We start from the raw sequence: 20,775 nt of genomic DNA, 5'->3' as shown, positions 1-20,775 counted from the left end.
GCAAATATTGTCTCATTAAATTTGATGTATTTGACAATAAAATAACTTATGAAATGTTCTTCAGTATACCATAGAAACATGTAAAAAATAATCTGAAATTCCTGAAGCAGCAAAGTTTGCAAAATACAACATTTGTGATACTGCCAAATCTTTTTGGCCAATACTGCAATTGCCCAAGTAATGCACAGTGTAAATTGTTAAGCGAGGTAGCTGCTACAGAGAACTTTTGTAGCGTGCTAGGAACAAAGGTGTAGGCAGGACAGTGTTATCCAATCATTTTTTTGGTGCCACACTTTTTGTAATCCAAAAAATCCAAAGGCACACCCTGATTCCACTACCCATAAAAGCATTAAATCTATACCCTTACAGAACTCTCCATTTGGGTGGGACTGTCAGAGGTGCCAGCAAAAAAAAAGCAGCTTGGCGGTTGGCATTCACAGACACAGCATTTAATGAGCACTTTGGATGCAATTTTCCAGCTGCTTTGTCCCTTTACCCACTCATACAGGCAGTCTTATATGGCACACCAGGGTAGCTCTCATGGCTCACCAGTTGAAAACACTTGTCTAGAGTATAATTATAAAAATGTTGATGGTGTTGAACAATCGAGGATGGCATTTGCAGAGTTTTAAGTCATTTTAATGTATGCCCTTATAAGAGATCATAATTAAGTCACTCTTCAGCAGTGCATTCAAACTCTACAGTCATTTTGATAGTTTAATTTTACTGACACATCTGTTTCTCATGTCAGAGAATGAATACATTGGACTCTTTTTCTTATTGCTTTCTTTTCAACTTGCCTTTTAGGAAGGCATTGAAATTCAGATTGTACATGCTCAAGTAGTGTTTTGTTAAAAGATCAGGTTTCAGGTCATTGTTTAAGTGTAAAATATCCCATTAAATTTTTTTAAATTCCTTTGAATTGATTGTACATTCATTTTGAGATTCAGTTTATAGTTTTTCATGATTTATATATTTATTTTTTGATTGCATGCTTTAATATTAGAAATGATTAATCATGATTAATTTCATACAATTATGCATGCGATTAATTGATTTTTCTAATTGATTCCTAGTGAGAGAAAGTCATATTTATCTTATTCTCTGCCTTACCTATATTGTCAATGTGAGGCCTTACTTGTTAAATTACTTGTGTCATGGCTTGGCAGTTGAAAATGGACTTTTACACAAAAGTTTAAAAAGTTGTATTTATTTTTAAAACCTTGGAAAAAAAAAACAGTATAAAATTCAAAAACAAATAATATCAATTATTTATTAAAGTTTTCAATATGAAACATTAAAATTCTCAATCACAGACTAAAGAGTGAAAAAATACTTTGTTATCTTGGTCCTTTTGGTTTTTTGTAGGAGACACATGAAAACAGTAAGGATCAATCACTCTAACTATGATAATAAGGCAAGAAGAATGGAAAATTTGATATTCAAAGAAATTCCTTTCAAAACAGCTTAGATAATATCAGACGCTGAAAGGTTCTCTATTATGTTGGTGGGAAAACTATGTACTGATTATATTTAAATGATTAATGATTTATAGTTAAAAAGCTATTAGTCATGCTTGGAACTTGAACTGTGCCTGGAAAAATTCCCACTCACTTCTTTGAGTAGGCATAGACCAACTTCAAAAGCAAATGAGCCAAAACCATTGCTATTTGCCTACTCAAGTTATAATCACCATTATTACCGGAAGTGAAAGTTTTAACAGTAAACACACATATTACATATCTGTTGGGATTATACCCTTTTATCATCTAGGTTGGCTGTTATTATGAATAATTTCTATTTCAGAAGAAAAATGGATCAATCTTGAGGATTCAGACAGCATTTCTATAATATATAAAAACATTTTTAAGTCTGTTCCTTTCAAAGATCCCAGAGTACAATGGGAAAAGGATATTTTACTCAACATTTCACAAAAGGAGTGGAAGGCAGCCTTGCGCAGAATTCACTTTAGCTCCATATGCAGAAGGCATACAATTATTGAGCTTAAAATCTTTTATCAAGCACATCTATCTCGTATAAAATTGTCCAAAATGTTTCCAGGGCAACGTACAACCTGCGAATGTTGCATTCGAGCTCCAGCCTCATTGGGCCATATGGTTTGGGTGTACATTAAATTAACATCATTCTGGACCAACATTTTTAAATGTCTATCAGACAGCCTTGGTGTCAGCATCACTCCTAACCCATTAACAGCTGTGTTTGGTGTACTCCCAGATGGACTTAAAGTGGAGAAGGACAAACAAACTGTAATTGATTTTACTGCACTACTAGCATGTAGACATATCTTGCTCAACTGGAAGAATCCCATCCCACCACTCTTAAGTCAGTGGCTAACTGATGTTATATACTATATGAAATTAGAAAAAAAAAAACTGCGCATTGCAACAGGTACACACGTCGTAAATGTAAGAAAGACGATTATTGCAACACGGAGAAAAAAAAGAAAGACAAATATATGGGACATTGGGTATAAATTTATGGTACTTGTAAAAGTTAGCTCTAATTAACTCACTCACACCAAATCCGACACTGTTCATTTTCAAATAATATTGCATTAGTGTGATGATGTTTTCTGATTGGTACTATTCATGTTATAAAATGATTTCTTCAAAATATCATATCAATCAATCAATCAATCAACATTTATTTATATAGCACATATTCATACAAAAAAATGTAGCTCAAAGTGCTTTACAAAATGAATAGAAAAATAGAAGACACAATAAAAAATAAACATAAGTCAACATTAATTAACATAGAATAAGAGTAAGGTCCGATGGCCAGGGTGGACAGAAAAAACAAAAAAAACTCCAAAAGCTGGAGAAAAAAATAAAATCTGTAGGGGTTCCAGACCAAGAGACCGCCCAGTCCCCTCTGGGCATTCTACCTAACATAAATCATCATATTTTCATGGAAGGACCTGATGATGATGGTCACGTAGACTTCTGGCTTTCAGTCCATCATTGTTGGAGCATCATGATGCTTTGAGTAGGTGGTGGTGGCGCAGGCCGCCACCACAAAGAAACCGGAAAAAGAAACAGAAGAGAGTAGGGTCAGTACGGATTTTAGAGCCACCATGAATAGTTATTATGAAGAATTGAACATACAGAGTATCAGGATTATGTTAAAGTGAAGTTATAAAAAGGCCATGTTAAAGTAATGTGTTTTCAGCAGTGTTTTAAATTGCTCCACTGTATTTGCCTGGCGAATTCCTATCGGCAGGCTATTCCAGATTTTAGGTGCATAGCAGCAGAAGGGCAGCCTCACCACTTCTTTTAAGTTTAGCTTTTGGAATTATAAGGAGACACTCATTTGAAGATCTAAGGTTACGATTTGGAATATAACGTGTCAGGCATTCCGATATATAAGATGGAGCGAGATTATTTAAGGCTTTATAAACCATAAGCAGTATTTTAAAGTCAATCCTGAATGACACAGGCAACCAGTGTAGTGACATCAAAACTGGAGAAATGTGTTCGGATTTTCTTTATACCTACGTCTGTGTTTTTTTGGGTTTTTTTTGACATCATAAACCATAAGGTGCATACTAATTCTGCGTGAGCAGGAACACTCAATAAAACCAAATAAAAAAAAATAAAGTGACGGTGAGATACAAAGACGGCAGATTCACCAGCATTTGTGTGTCAGCTTTTATCCCTCCAGATCAGAGAATGTCCAGTTCCATTGCCTCAAAACACTACTCACATCTACAGTTATTCCCAGTTTCAAATAAAGACTAACAGTGTCAGATCCCTAGGGCGGTAGTATGTATCGTGATCGTGAGTGAGAGAATAAAAGTGAAAAAAAGGTAACTTTTATAAGTACAGTACTACAAATGTACACAGTCTGTTACAGACGCAAACCAAATGTATGTGTGTACTGTATAATATTAACAATAAGAGCAGCTCACTACTGAAAACAGCAAATATAGGAGGCAGTGGGGATCAAGCCAGTGGCCCCTTGATTACAAGTCAGCAAATCTTACCGCTATGCCACGGAAGCTGTTGTATTATCCTTGAACCTTTTGTGAAAGTGTTTATTTGATCTTTGGACTTCAGGCTTCACACATAATTTATGCCTACATTTTGTAACATTTATTACTAAAAAATGAAAAAGTTTCTGTTTTAACAATGTGTTTACACAGATTACTGTAGAAACGGAACACATGAAATGTTTGTGTTCCAAATAACGATCTATTATTTCCACTCTAAAACTCCACTTCACTCCCAGATAATCAATCAAGGCATGAGCTGGGAGAAGTATGTGTACGTTCTAAGTCGGTAGGGGGATGGAATAGCCAGCTGCTTGCAGCTTGTCTTTATCAGCACATTTAGATGACAAAGGACACTGGTGGAGAGGTGTGAATGGATTTAAGAAGCGACTTAAGGTGAGACGGATCTACGAGTTTTTTTGTAGGCTCTGGTAATTCTAATATTAAGGCAATTCTGGCAAACTGTTCAATACTTCCGGATGGGAAGGCGTGACCTTTCTCAGACAGTGTTGTTAAGCAATGACAGAGATGTGCTAATTTCTGGGGAAATTGTTCAGTTGTGGAAAGATCTGTCCTATATTTGAGCCAAAGACACAAAAGGAACAATGTGGATTCCATTCTTGCCTTGGATTGGTAGACCTGCTCTTCCCCCTGCCACAGTTGCTAGATGATGCATAGGAGTATGATGACCCAGTCTACATGAGTTTTGCATATTTGGAAAAAGCATATGACTGTGTCTTTCAGCATGTGTTGTGGGAGGTGCTACAGGAACATGGGGTAAACAGGACCGCTCTTGTGTACTATTTGATCTGTGCTTGAATGCAGTGCAAGCTGTGTCCAAATTGCTGTGAAATCAAATTTGTTCACTTTGGTTGTTGGACTTTCAACAAGGCTGTGTCTTGTCACCAGTCCTGTTTGTGGTTTTTATCAACAGGGTATCAAGGGGCAGCCAAGGATGTGAAGGTTTCCAGCTGGGGAGGGTAGGGGCGACATTTTTTGCCTCATCAAATTATGACCTTCTGCATGTACTCAAGAAATTTATTGTTGAGTGTGAAGCAGCTGGGATGATCAACACCTCCAAGTCTAGGCTATAGTTTTCTCTTGGAAAATTGTGGATAGCTCAATCCAAGTGAGGGAAGAACAACTGCCCTTATTGGTGGAGGTCAAGTATCACTGGAATCTTGTGCACAAGTGATGGATAAAGGGGATGTGAGATTGACAAGTGGGTTGGAGTTGTAGCAGCTATTCATCAGGCTCTGTAACAGTCCATGGTGGTGAAGCGGGAGGTGTGTCTAAAGACAAAACTCTCAGTTTATCAGTTGATCTACATTCCTGTTCTAACCTATGATTACAAGTACAAGCCACAGAAATGAGTTTTCATCACAGGGTGGCAGGGCTTATATTCTGTGATAGGGTGCAAAGTTCAGCAATTCAGGACAGACACAAAGTACAGTTGCTGCTCCTCTGAATTCTGAAGAAGCAGTTGACATGGTTTAGGCATATCGTAAAGATGTCCCCCTAGATGTGCTCTGAGGACATCCCATTGGGTGGAGACTGTGAGGCAGACCCAGGACATGTTAGACAGATGATATTTCTGTGTTGGCTTGGGAATGCCTTGGAATTCCCCAAAAAGAGTGGGAATGTATAGCTGGGGACAGGAAACTCTGGGCTCACCTGTTTGGCCTTTTGCTACCACAATCCTTTTCGAGAAAAACAATTTCATCAAATGAGATGAAATGAGCTGTGATATTGTAGAAAATTGGTACATACCAATACTGTCCCAGGTGTTTTTCTATAAATAACCTCATACATCTGGTGGTGTCAGATTCTGGTATTCTGGATGAGTTAATTTATACATAATACAATCTGGAATAGATGTAAAAATCACTGGTAGATCTGTTTAATGATTAATACAAGGGACAAAACATTGAAATAAATAATAGCAATTGAAATCATTTTATGTGTTATCTGTGACCTAGATAAAATTTATCTTAATTTAGAACTTGAGTAGAATAGATGATTGTTGGTCTTATCCTGATAGTTAAAACCATAGAAATGAAAGTTTAATCCATCCATCCATCCATCCTCTTCTGCTTATCCGAGGTCGGGTCGCGGGGGCAGCAGCTTAAGCAGAGAGGCCCAGACTTCCCTCTCCCCGGCCACTTCTTCCAGCTCTTCCGGGAGAATCCCAAGGCATTCCCAGGCCAGCCGGGAGACATAGTCCCTCCAGCGTGTCCTGGGTCTTCCCCAGGGCCTCCTCCCGGTTGGACGTGCCCGGAACACTTTCTTCCCTCACTCGTGAACAAGACCCCGCGATACTTGAACTCCTCCACTTGGGGCAGGATCTCTCCCCCAACCCTGAGAGGGCACTCCACCCTTTTCCGGCTGAGGACCATGCTCCCGGATTTGGAGGTGCTGATTCTCATCTCAGGCGCTTCACACTCAGCTGCGAACCGATCCAGAGAGAGCTGAAGATCACGGCCTGATGAAGCAAACAGGACAACATCATCTGCAAAAAGCAGTGACCCAATCCTGAGTCCACCAAACTGGACCCCTTCAACACCCTGGCTGCGCCTAGAAATTCTATCCATAAAAGTTATGAACAGAATCGGTGACAAAGGGCAGCCCTGGCGGAGTCCAACTCTCACTGGAAGCGGGCTCGACTTACTGCTGGCAATGCGGACCAGGCTCTGACACTGGTTGTACAGAGACCGAACAACTCTTATCAGGGGGTCCGGTACCCCATACTCCCGAGCACCCCCACAGGATTCCCGAGGGACACGGTCGCGCCTTTTCCAAGTCCACAAAACACATGTAGACCGGTTGGGCAAACTCCCATGCACCCTCAGGACTCTGCTAAGGGTGAAGAGCTGGTCCACTGTTCGCGACCAGGGCAAAACCACACTGTTCCTCCTGAATCCGAGGTTGACTATCCGGCGGACCCTCCTCTCCAGAACCCCGAATAGACTTTTCCAGGGAGGCTGAGGAGTGTGATCCCTCTATAGTTGGAACACACCCTCCGGTCCCCTTTTAAAGAGGGGACCACCACCCGTCTGCCAATCCAGAGGCACTGTCCCGATGTCCATGCGATGTTGCAGAGGCGTGTCAACCAAGACAGTCCTACAACATCCAGAGCCTTAAGGAACTCGGTATCTCATCCACCCCGGGGCCCTGCCACCAAGGAGTTTTTTGACCACCTCGGTGACTTCAGTCCCAGAGATGGGAGAGCCCACCTCAGAGTCCCCAGGCTCTGCTTCCTCATTGGAAGGCATGTTAGTGGGATTGAGGAGGTCTTGAAGTACTCCTCCCACCGACCCACGTCGAGTGAGGTCAGCAGCGCACCATCCCCACCATATGGTGTTGACACTGCACTGCTTCCCCTCCTGAGGCGCGGACGGTGGACCAGAATCTCCTCGAAGCCGTCAAAGTCGTTCTCCATGGCCTCTCCAAACTCCTCCCATGCCCAAGTTTTGCCTCAGCAACAACCGAAGCCGTTCGCTTGGCCTGCGGTACCTATCAGCTGCCTCCAGAGACCCACAGGACAAAAAGTCCTATAGGACTCCTTCTTCAGCTTGCGGCATCCCTCACGCGGTGTCCACCAACGGGTTGGGGATTGCCGCCCGACAGGCACCGACCACCTTGCGGCCACAGCTCCGGTCAGCCGCCTCAACAATAGAGGCACGGAACATGGCCCATTGGACTCAATGTCCCCACCTCCCTCGGGGCGTGGTTGAAGTTCTGCGGAGGTGGGAGTTGAAGCTACTTCTGACAGGGGACTCTGCCAGCCGTTCCCAGCAGACCCTCACAACACGTTTGGGCCTACCAGGTCTGACCGGCATCTTCCCCCACCATCGAAGCCAACTCACCACCAGGTGGTGATCAGTTGACAGCTCCGCCCCTCTCTTCACCCGAGTGTCCAAGACATATGGCGCAAGTCCGACGACACGACCACAAAGTCGATCATCGACCTGAGGCCTAGGGTGTCCTGGTGCCAAGTGCACATATGAACACCCTTATGCTTGAACATGGTGTTGTTATGGACAATCCGTGGCGAGCACAGAAGTCCAATAACAAAACACGCTCGGGTTCAGATCGGGGCCATTCCTCCCAATCACGCCCTTCCAGGTCTCACTGTCATTGCCCACGTGAGCATTGAAGTCTCCCAGCAAAACGAGGGAATCACCAGAAGGTATGCCCTCTAGCACCCCTCCAGAGACTCCAAAAAGGGTGGATACTCCAAACTGCTGTTCGGTGCATACGCACAAACAACAGTCAGGACCCTTCCCCCCACCCGAAGGCGGAGGGAGGCCACCCTCTTGTCCACGGGGTAAACCCCAATGCACAGGCTCCGACTTGGGGGGCAATAAGTATGCCCACACCTGCTCGGCGCCTCTCACCGGGGGCAACTCCAGAGTGGTAGAGAGTCCAGCCCCTCTCAAGGAGATTGGTTCCAGAGTCCAAGCTGTGTGCTGAGGTGAGTCCGACTATATCTAGCCGGAACCTCTCGACCTCGCGCACTAGCTCAGGCTCCTTCCCCTTCAGAGGGGACATTCCACGTCCCAAGAGCCAGTTTCTGTAGCCGAGGATCAGACCGCCAAGGTCCCCGCCTTTGGCCACCACCCAACTCACACTGCACCCAACCTCCTTGGCCCCTCCCATAGGTGGTGAGCCCATGGGGAGGAGGACCCACTTTACCTCTTTGGGCTGTGCCCGGCCGAGCCCCATGGGTGCAGGTCCGGCCACCAGGCGCTCGCCATCGAGCCCCACCTCCAGGAATGAAGGTTTAATGACTTTTACAAATTATTGTTTTTGTTAATAATAGGAGATTTATCTAGTTTCCTTAACAACATACATTACAGATTATTTTACGTAAAATAACAATACATTATACACCCAGTTATAGGATGAATAGTATTCTATTAATTATTTATATAGTATGTATATTCTGCTAATGGCTATGTGTTTTCTCACGCTACTTCAGTTACCCTTCCTTATTCAAATGCACATGTGTTAGGTTGGCAATGATGTGCTTGGTGCTGCTGAGACACCTCACCCCCTGCAGCCTTGAATGAACTGAACAGGCTGTAATACAGATGGATGATTTAATCGATAAAATAGGTTTGATGCCGCTAAAGATATTTTCACCTGCCTGATTACTTAAATTATTCTTAGCAGCCAATTTGTCACAATATTAACCCAGCCACAGGGGATGCACAAACCAGTGTGTTTCTTTGTGCTGGTCCCAAGCTCAGATAAATGGGGAGAGTTACATCAAGAAGGACATCCGGTGTAAAATTTTGCCAAATCAAATATCTGGACAACAATACAAATTTCCATACTGGATCGGTCGAGCCCCGGGTTAACAATGACCGCCACCAGTACTGTTAGTCAACAGGGTGCTGGCGGAAATTGGGCTGCTGTTGACCAAAGAAGAAGAAGGAGAAGAAGGGGGGGAGAGACGTGTCTGGAGGCAGGAGGAAGGTAAAGAGATTAGAACTGAGAGTAGGAACTTTGAATGTTGGCAGTATGACTGGTAAGGGGAGAGAGTTAGCCGATATGATGGAGAGAAGGAAGGTTGATATATTGTGTGTGCAAGGTACTAAATGGAAGGGGAGTAAGGCCAGATGGATCGGAGGTGGATTCAAGTTGTTCTATCATGGTGTGGATAGGAGGAGAAATGGAGTAGGGGTTATTCTGAAGGAACAGTATGTCAAAAGTGTTTTGGAGGTGAAAAGAGGGTCAGACAGAGAAATGATTATGAAGCTGGAAATTGGAGGTGTGATGATGAATGTTGTTAGTGCATATGCCCCGCAAGTTGGGTGTGCAATGGATGAGAAAGAAGATTTTTGGAGTGAGTTGGATGAAGTGATGAACAGTGTACCCAAGGGACAGGAAGTGGTGATTGAAGTGGATTTCAATGGACATGTTGGTGAAGGGAACAGAGGAAATGAAGAGGTGATGGGTAGGAATGGTTTCAAGGAGAGGAATGAAGAAGGTCACAGGATAGTGGATTTTGCCAAAAGGATGGACATGGCTGTGGTGAATACGTATTTTAAGAAGAAGGAGGAAGATGCACACAGGTAGATTACATCCTATGCAGAAGAGTCAATCTAAATGAGATTGAAGACTGCAAAGTGGTGGCAGGGGAAAGTGTAGTTAAACAGCATAGGATGGTGATCTATAGGATGACGCAGGAGATCAAGAAGAGGAAGTGAGTGAGGGCAGAACCAAGGATCAAATGGTGGAATTTAAAAAAGGAAGACTGCAAGGTTGAGTTTAGGGAGAAGGTGAGACAGGCACTGGGTGGTAATGAAGAATTACCAGACAGCTGGGAAACTACAGCAGATGCAGTAAGAGTGACAGCAAGAATGGTGCTTGGTGTGACATTTGGACAGAGGAAAGAGGAAAAGGAAACCTGGTGGTGGAATGGGGAAGTACAGGAGAGTATACAGAGGAAGAGGATGGCAAAAAAGAAGTGGGATAGTCAGAGAGATGCAGAAAGTAGACAACAGTACAAGGAGATAAGGCGCAAGGTGAAGAGAGAGGTGGCGAAGGCTAAAGAAAAGGTGTATGATGAGTTGTATGAGAGGTTGGACACTAAGAGAAGAGAAGGACCTGTAACAACTGGCTTGACAGAGGGACCGAGCTGGGAAAGATGTGCATCAGGTTAGGGTGATAAAGGATAGATGGAAACATACTGACAAGCGAGGGGAGTGTGCTAAGCAGATGGAAAGAGTACTTTGAGAGGCTTATGAATGAAGAGAACGAGAAAGAGAAGAGGTTGGATGATGTGGAGATAGTGAACCAGGAAGTGCAATGGATTACCAAGGAAGAAGTAAGGACAGCTATGAAGACGATGAGGAATGGAAAAACCATTGGTCTATATAACATACCTGTGGAAGCATGGAGGTGTTTAGGAGAGATGGCAGTGGAGTTTTTAACGAGATTGTTTAATGGAATCTTGGAAAGTGAGAGGATGCCCGAGGAGTAGAGAAAAAGTGTACTGGTGCCGATATTTTAGAATAAGGGGGATGTGCAGGACTGTAGTAACTACAGGGGGATAAAATTGATGAGCCACAGCATGAAGATATGGCAAAGAATAGTGGAAGCTAGGTTAAGAAGTGAGGTGATGATTAGTGAGCAGCAGTATGGTTTCATGTTAAGAAAGAGCACCACAGATGCGATATTTGCTCTGAGGGTGTTGATGGAGAAGTATAGAGAAGGCCAGAAGGAGTTGCATTGCGTCTTTGTGGACCTGGAGAAAGCATATGACAGGGTGCCTAGAGAGGAGCTGTGGTATTGTATGAGGAAGTCGAGAGTGCCAGAGAAGTATATAAGAGTTGTATAGGATATGTAAGAGGGAAGTGTGACTGTGCCAAGGTCTGCGGTAGGAGTGACGGATGCATTCAAGGTGGAGGTAGGATTACATCAGGAATCGGCTCTGAGCTTTTCTTATTTGCAATGGTGATGGACAGGTTGACAGACGAGATTAGACAGGAGTCCCGGTGGACTATGATGTTTGCTGATGACATTGTGATCTGTAGCGATATTAGGGAGCAGGTTGAGGAGACCCTGGAGAGGTGGAGATATGCTCTAGAGAGGAGAGGAATGAAGGTCAGTAGGAACAAGACAGAATACATTTGTGTAAATGAGAGGGAGGTCAGTGGAATGGTGAGGATGCAAGGAGTAGAGCTGGCAAAGGTGGATGAGTTTAAATACTTGGGATCAACAGTACAGTAATTTCTCCTCGATTGCGGGGGTTGCGTTCCAGAACCCCCCGCAATAGGTGAAAATCATTGAAGTATAAACCATATGTTTGTATGGTTATTTTTATATATTTTAAGCCCTTATAAACTCTCTCACACTGTTTATAAATATTCTCTGCACAGTTATACAGTAAACCCTCGTTTATCATAAATTCATTTCCACAAAGTAGGATTCTTTATTTATAAATCTAATATTTTCACAGTTAGAGCATAGAAAACCTATTTACCTTCTAAATACATTTTTAACATTATTAGAGCCCTCTATACATGAAAGAATACCCTTTAGTCAAAAGTTTAAACTGTGCTCCATGACAAGAGAGAGATGACAGTTCTTTCTCACAATTAAAAAAATGCAAACATATCTTCCTCTTCAAAAGAGTGTGCATCAGGAGCAGAGAATGTCAGAGAGAGTGAGACAGACAGAGAAAAGCAAACAATCAAAAATCAATATGTGCTGCTAGAGCTTTTAAGTGTGCGAAGCACCGCACAGGAAGCATATCGTATGAGGAGTTTTATTTAATACGTAATACGTGCTCTGATTGGGTAGCTTCTCAGCCATCCACCAATAGCGTCCCTTATATGAAATCAACTGGGCAAACAAACCGAGGAAGCATGTACCATAAATTAAAAGACTCATTGTCCACAGAAATCCGCGAACCAGTGAAAAATCTGTGATATATATTTAGATATGCTTACATTTAAAATCCTTGATGGAGTGAAGCCATGAAAGTCGAAGCGCGATATAGCGAGGGATCACTGTACAGAGTAATGGGGATTGTGGAAGAGAGGTGAAAAAGAGAGTGCAGGCAGGGTGGAATGGATGGAGAAGAGTGTCAGGAGTGAATTGTGACAGACGGATATCAGCAAGAGTGAAAGGGAAGGTCTACAGGATGGTAGTGAGACCAGCTATGTTATATGGGTTGGAGACGGTGGCACTGACCAGAAAGCAGGAGACAGAGCTGGAGGTGGCAGAGTTAAAGATGATTTGCATTGGGTGTGACAAGGATGGATATGATTAGAAATGAGTACATTAGAGGGTTGGTTCAAGTTGGATGGTTGGGAGACAAAGTCAGAGAGGCGAGATTGCGTTGGTTTGGACATGTGCAGAGGAGAGATGCTGAGTATATTGGGAGAAGGATGCTGAGGATAGAGCTGCCAGGGAAGAGAAAAAGAGGAAGGCCTAAGAGAAGGTTTACGGATGTGGTGAGAGAGGACATGCAGGTGATGGGTGTAACAGAACAAGATGCAGAGGACAGAAAGATATGGAAGAAGATGATCCGCTGTGGCGACCCCTTACGGGAGCAGCCGAGAGAAGAAGCAAGAAGAAGAAGGTATTCATTTTAAGACAGCAATGTCTCGAAAGGAAATAAAAAAACTAAAAGCAAGGTGCCTTGTAATATTCATTTACAATCTGCAACCTACCAAAAATTAGCCTTTATTCACCTTTGTTTTCTGTAACATCTGCATGGCTCTGTTCTAGAGGCACATCATGCCACTAACAATTGATATTTTTCATAAGCACAGGTACAAAGTAACTAACAACAAAGCAGAAAGTGTGACATAAAACAGAAGAGCCAACCACTGCAAAACCATAAAACATGAATCAATATTTCTTTATTTGCTCAGTATCCATTTTATGTAATGGTATTTTTCTTTGAAAATATGAGATAACACAAAGTAGAGGTAATATGTATTCAATGGCAATGTATCTATTTGCTTCCAAATGTTATTTGCTTACATATTGTATAGTGTTTTTGTTCCCTTAATTGCATAAAATAAATTTGATGCAATATGTTTTCCCCACAACATAGTAAGGAAAATATAATAAATGCCCTTGCGAAATACGAAATTCCCCCAAGGAGCTATAAACTTTGTAAACAGCGTGTATAAATAAGTAGAAAATATACTTAATTATAGTTCTTTGGAGATTTCCATGGAAGTGGGTGGGCTCCTGGGGGAGAGGACTAATTGTTAGTGACAATGATTTTTAAACATAAGTCAAAAATAGATAAAAAAGACTTGCATGTTACAGCTACATAACAGTTTCTCAAGAGCAAAACGGTTGTTGAGTTATCTAAATATTCAGTGGTATGTTCAGTCACTATTCTTAATATGCAATGCTCATTATTCAATTTGAACTCAAATTTTGATCTGATTAAGTTTTTCCAATGCATAAAACTTTAATTCTCAAAGTAACTTTGCAGCTTATTAAAATAAAAATCAGTCCAATTTATGAACAGCTTAGTCAAGTTCAGATTTGTAATAAACTGAGAAAATATGTTCATGCAAGTGTTGGACAAGCATTCAGTCCAGGACTGGTTCCTTCTTTATGCCAGAAAATAGATGTATGGAGACAACAAATTTGTTCATTTAACATTTTTAGAATCTGAAGTTTGTAACGTATAAAAAATTTGAAATTGTCTTCATTCTTAATAAAAAAAAAAACTTATCTTGGTTGTGCTTCATGCTGTGAATAATACCTGATTGACATAATAATAATAATAATAATTATTATTATTAATATTGTTATTATTAATAGTATGTAAATTTGCTAATTCAAATGCTGTCCAACAATATAAAAGTCCTATACTAGCTGTTTAAGTAAAAAGAAGAATATGCGCATGCAAATTGCCATTAAATGTCAAATTATTTTCTGCTCCCTATGTAGTAGAAATCGTCTTTAGGTTTCAGACTGTTTATTTCTTTATTTTTTAATTTAATTTTATTATCTTTGTGATTATGCTAAATGAATAGCACTACACTACTAATAATAGTAATTGTGGAGATTATTTTGCTTTACGGGCTTGGGTTAGAAATGAATGTTAGAGACAGGACTTTGAAAAACATTAATAATATGTACTTCCTCATCGGATTTACATACAATTATTTGTAATTTGCAAAATTATGGGAAAGACATTTCAATCTCGTTTCTGACATTTTTTTAATTGTGTTTTCTGTTAAACTAATGTAATTTAAAAATAATTTTCTTAATAATAATTATCGTTATTATAAGCATGCATTAGTATTGTAAGGATTACACTCCCTTTTGTGTTTTACACCGCCATTCACAAATTGTGCTTTTAACAAACTGCTGTTCACTGCTCCCAGTGGTTATTTATTTTATTACGCACTGTTGTTCTATTAGGTTTCAATATGTGAAAATGAGGTTAATTACGATTATTAACATATGATTACTAAAAATGTGTTGCTTTGCTGCCTTGATTTACGCTTACTGTACTTTTTTTACGTTGTTTCATTTGACAGAAATCAATGCACATGAATGGATGGCTGTTTCCATCAACATAAATGGGAGTTTGAAGGAATTCGTATTGCTGGGATTCCCCGGGTTGGGAGAAGAGTACTACAAGGTTGTATTTGCAGCAGCTCTGCTTGTGTATGTGATTGCTCTTTGTGGCAACCTCATATTACTTTCTGTTATCACGTGTGACAAAAAGCTCCATATCCCCATGTATTTTCTTGTATGCAATTTATCGTTGGCTGATATTATTTATATATCAACTTCGCTCCCTAAATTAATGTCAAGATACCTCCTTGATGACAAGGTCATATCATATAATGGATGCTTTACACAGATGTACTTTTTTTTATGTTTGTCGGCTCTGGAATCATATATTCTTGTTGCAATGGCCTTTGATCGTTTTTTAGCAATCTGCCAACCTCTTAGGTACCCGACTTTAATGAACGGTAGAAATAGCATTTTGCTTGCAGTGTTTGGCTGGACTTTAGGTTTCATTACACCTATCAAGTCTGTTTCATTAACTCAAACTATGGATTTCTGTGGCCCAAATAAAATTTATCATTGCATTTGTGACTACAGTGCAGTAATTAAACTTGCTTGTAATGACATTTCTGGGATCAGTACACAGGGCCTGGTGACGGCGTTATCGATTATCATAATCCCATTTACTTTTATTGTTTTCACGTATATAAACATAGGACTTGCAGTCACTAAAATTAAAAGTTCGGGGAGAGCTAAAGCTTTCTCTACGTGTGTTGCGCATCTACTCATTGTAGTGTTTTTTTACATTTCAGCGACATTTGTTTTTGTTTCTTATAGAATTCAAAATGTATCGACAGATTTCCGCATTTTGGGTTCACTTCAGTATGCGGTGATACCTCCTCTGCTAAACCCTTTTATATATTCATTTAGAAATAAAGATATACGTGAAGCAATTAAAAAGAAATTTAAAGATAATATGGTCGAAAAACATCAAATTGATGTCATGGCTATCCCGAGTTGTTAATCAATACAGACATCATTTCTTCAGGACTAAGGTTTGAGCAAATCTGACTTGGATAATGTGGCGGTGACATGCACATTTTTGTTTTATAATTTCTGAAACGGTATATGACAGTGAATTGCCCGGTTTATTATTTAGGGGATTAAAAACAATACGTGTGTTAAATGCACCTCGTGCATTATCTAGTCTCATTTTGCAGAAGAATAATTTCATAAAATAATTTGAATACAATTTTTTGCAATCATATAAGGTATAGTACATTTTCTTATTACTATATTCACTTATTTTAAATGGCTTTGGTCAGTGTCAGGTCTGGTTCTGTCGGAAACTTGATGCTTCTGGGCTGAGCACTGCTAACAAAAACCTTGTAGGCTACCTTCGATTATGTGGATTCAGTAAATAGCTGGTAGGGCGCTCTTATTAAAGTAGAACATAAAATTACTACTATTACTACTATGAATAATAATAGCAATAATAGAAAAAACTAACAGCAGTGATAATTGAAATGTATTATATTGTGCATTTAGATAGATAGATAGATAGATAGATAGATAGATAGATAGATAGATAGATAGATAGATAGATAGATAGATAGATAGATACTGTATTAATCCAAGGGGAAATTCAGATAATCCAGCAGAGCACACTGATAAAAATAAATAAATAAATAAATTAAAGAGTGATAAAAATGCAGGTAAAACAGACAATAACTTTGTATAATGTTAACTTTTTTCACCTTCTGTTTAACAATAATAGTATGTCTCTTTCACAGACTGATTAATCAGTGTCTTAAACATTACCTTTATATAGAGATAATATAGTTATTTACGGAGTATAATGAATTTACACTGTAATTTATACAATTTACTAAAGCAAATATTAATAAATAACTTTTTATTACATGTAATTTATTTCCTTAATTTCTTTTAATTGTATGACTCTTGCAAAGTATGCAAAATTATGGTTTAATGTTTAATTAATAACTTCAATTAAAATTGTCAATATATTATCAATTATAATTTATGAAAATATTAAATAATGGAATTTCATGTACATTATGTATGTTCCGTAAATTATACTTATTATGTTTAAAACAATGAAATGTATTTTTGGAGTTGGTTAAATAAAATAATACCAAAAAGCATGTCATCTGACCCTGTTTTATGTTTGTCTGAAATTTAATGATTGATAGCAATACTCTTGACTAAGACTTTTAAACCATTAAAGTAATATGAAAGTCAACACTATAATTTTTACATTTTAACCTTGTGATTAGTATTTTTAGTGATGCATATCAAAACTATAATATGTAATGCACATATACTGTAAAAGGTAGAAAGTGCTAAAATATTGAAACTGAGGTTATCAAGTGAAATGAATCATCTTCCATTTGTATTCCAGGTCGATTCTCAATTTAACTTTGAAAACATATTGGTGCATGCTGTAGTATAAAATTATGGCTACTGGTATAAGTGTAGTATATGTAGCAAATGTATGTATTTGTTTTTTTCATATTGGAACAAGAGCAGTTTTACTAATTTTCTCATGGAGATGATGTGAACAGGCAGGCGATAAGGCATCACTGGGAGTCAAATTTCAACAACAATGCAAAGCTACCTGCAGAATCATTGAATATTCAGTTTAATCTGTATGTAATATACACCATTTATCTGACTGAACTTTCATTCTGAATGCATGATTAAAATTATTACTTGCATTTTTACAATATACTGAAGCAAAAGCACGGTTTCTTAGATAGTAGTCAGCAGACACATACTTACTTAATTTGAAAACCTTCATCAGACTGTGTTCCAGTGCTGTCTAAACTTGAGCTGTTATATATTCATTCTTTGGTTAATACATTATGTAATTTTTTTTAGTTCCCAGATTAAAAATCACTTCATTAAAAGTTTTTTTAGAATATTCCTCTAATTGAGTGTATGTGATTTACAATTATACTTTGCAAAGTAAATACATGTTTAAGCAGACACATATATTTTAATTTATAATTATACCCTTTTCTTTATGAGACATACAGTAAATATATATAGAGAGAGAATACACTAATAGAGTGTGTTACTGAACCCACCAAAAGATCCCAAATTAGGACCCAAGTGTAGTGATGCAACGGGTGACACCTCAGCACCACACTAATTCAAATGGAATGGAACAGTGTGAGTTTTTTACAGCAGCTGCAGTAAAAGTCCTGCCACCAACCCCTGAGTTTTCTGTGCAAAATGGAGGACCTTCTTACAGGGTTGGATGTAGGTTAATGTCATACCCAGGAAAGAGCAATAGCAAGTTAAGAGCCTTGCTTAAGGGCCCAATGGAATGGAATCACAGTGGGCACTTACAGGATTTGATCTGGCAACCTTCCAATTGTGAGAACAGATCCTTAGCTTCAGAGCCACCACTCTGCCCTACAAAAATACAGAGACAAGAGAAATCAAAAAAGATAATAATTCCTCTATTTAAACCAGGTTAAACAGTATACTGTAGTCATAAATGGTACACCTGCAAAAATACATATTAAATTGTAGGAATTTAAATGCCTTTCTAGTTAATGATGAACCTTAATTTTTTTCTGTTTATATGTATTAAACAGCTTAACAAATGAATGCAACACAAAATAGGCCTAAACAATGAACAAGAATGAATTTGCCTTACATTTCCCATGCACGCCCCTCAACTGCTGCTTTGTGATGTTATCTGTGTTATTATGAAGTTTTCCATTTGAACACATTTTTGTTTATCATGGTAGCGGAGAGTATCAATTAAGAATTTAGTTTTAATCTGTACATGTGGCAATATTCTTCACTACAACTACAAAGTACCTCTAAGGCAATTATTTATCCACAGGATGTTAATTAAAGCCTAATATTCAATAAGTCAGACACTAGGCTGGATAGAAACATTGCTGTATTACTTAAAGAACAAAATTCCCATCCTGTCACTAATCAATTTTCTTATTCCCCTTTCTGGTTCACTTAGTGCCAATATCTTCTTCCTGCTGGGAATAAAGTAGGAATCATCAGTACATACAACTCCAGGCCATTGTATGGTATGCAAGCTTAAATTCTGACACTAAGTCAGAAAGGGCTAATTTAGATTTGCCTGTCAACCTACCTAAATTTCTTTGGGATGTACAAAGGAAGGAGGAGTATTTAGGGAATGTCCGTGTTACCATGTTCCAGGCCTTGATTTAAGAACTTTGCAAATGAGAAGTAGTAGAACTATGCATTGCAAAGTTGTTTCATCAAAATATTAATAAAAAAGAGCACATTTTGAAAGAAAAAATTCAAGTTGATTATACACACAAAATACACAAAAACAAAGTGTTATAAATGTGTCTTAAAACAGCAAGATAGGTAGTGTGGGCTGTATTCCAAACATAGCTGGCTCAAAACCACATCCATCCTTCTTTGTAATTCCAAGAAAATCTGCCTCTGATATTTGCAGATTGTGATATGAACCTGTGGATAATTATTTTTGTAGAAAATAATGTAAAAGTATAGGTACCATTTGTACAAACTGATTAAAACTTTTCTTTTATCTGTGTGAGTAATGGACCTTTATTTATTTGCTTGTTTGTTTATTTTTTTATTTAAATACATAATGCTTTAGCAATTACATATGAACTTACTTGAATTAAAAATTACACATTTATAATGACCCTGAGACACAGTAATTTGTGGTATTGTATGATGGCTCCAGTGTCCTGTGTTTGTATTGTATAACCATTCACAGTATTTGTGGAGCGTGCACATTATCTTTATATTTACATGGGTTTTTCACAATGATTCTCCTGCTTTGTATCAAAGTTAATAGGACAATCTCCAGTCCCAGAAACTCTATGCTCAATTAAATGGATTTAAGAATGTCATATACACTTATACAGCATGGACTCTAGCTCTCCATGACCCTTTACAAGAATTAATTAGGCTGACACAATGAACAGATGGTAGTATATTTCATAAATTAAGGTGAACTTTCAATAATCTTCAATTTGGTTTTCCAAATTTTGCCTACTGCGCACTTAATGTTCCAAAACAATGTACAAGTTTTGATTCCATAAATGATCAACACCAGAAGTATTAGAAAATAATGAGGCAAGACATTAAAGCGATATTTTGTAATACAATAAATAACAGCCATCATTTACAAAAGGCACTGTTTTAACTTCTCATTTACAATTCACTTTTTGATTTTGAACAAGTCACTTAACATGCATGCCCTCCAGTTTAAAACTTGTTATGAAAGTATAATGAGTCCAGATCTTGTGAGTAAAGGTGTCTGCCAAATAAACAATGATAATAGTTAAACACCAAACTTTTGGTATGTATGTTACATTGTTAATCATTGTAGCAGAGAGGAAGAATGGCATTGTTCTGCATTTGTGTCAGACATGCAAGTAAAGACATCACTGTACTCCTTACTAATGACAGAAAAACATTGAAGATCTGATAAAACTTAGATAACTTGAAACCCTGATATTCCCACCTCCATTCAAGGCTGAAGAGTTTTAATCCCTTTGACCCGTCTGAAAAGAATATGCCATTGGTACAAATATGCCCTTGTTTGCTCTTCTCCACCCAAAACCGAGCAAAGAGAGACCCAGTCACCTATATGACAGCCAAGGATATTTACCACTGTAATAAGTAGGAGCAGCTTTATAAAGAAAGCAGCTGATACAGCATATGCATTACAAAATACTGGGACCACTTGGGGGCAGACC

The 20,775-nt window shown here is 39.0% G+C and overlaps 1 protein-coding gene across 2 annotated transcripts in view; it reads left to right on the top strand.

Annotated features, from left to right (window-relative positions):
- Positions 1–16,601, top strand: part of LOC120523961 (olfactory receptor 2AT4-like) — a 97,046-nt gene extending 80,445 nt beyond the window's left edge. For both annotated transcript variants that reach the window (XM_039745717.1, XM_039745716.1), the window contains one exon: positions 15,043–16,601. In XM_039745717.1, the coding sequence (XP_039601651.1) occupies positions 15,063–16,043 (981 nt within the window). In that variant the 5' untranslated portion in view covers positions 15,043–15,062 and the 3' untranslated portion in view covers positions 16,044–16,601. The remainder of the gene's footprint in view (positions 1–15,042) is intronic.
- Positions 16,602–20,775: the final 4,174 nt, after the last annotated feature.

The sequence above is a fragment of the Polypterus senegalus genome, chromosome 2, assembly GCF_016835505.1.
Source record: "Polypterus senegalus isolate Bchr_013 chromosome 2, ASM1683550v1, whole genome shotgun sequence".
NCBI lineage: Eukaryota > Metazoa > Chordata > Cladistia > Polypteriformes > Polypteridae > Polypterus > Polypterus senegalus.
The sequence above is the reverse complement of the archived record's forward strand: the minus strand, read 5'-3'. Positions and strand labels throughout refer to the sequence as shown.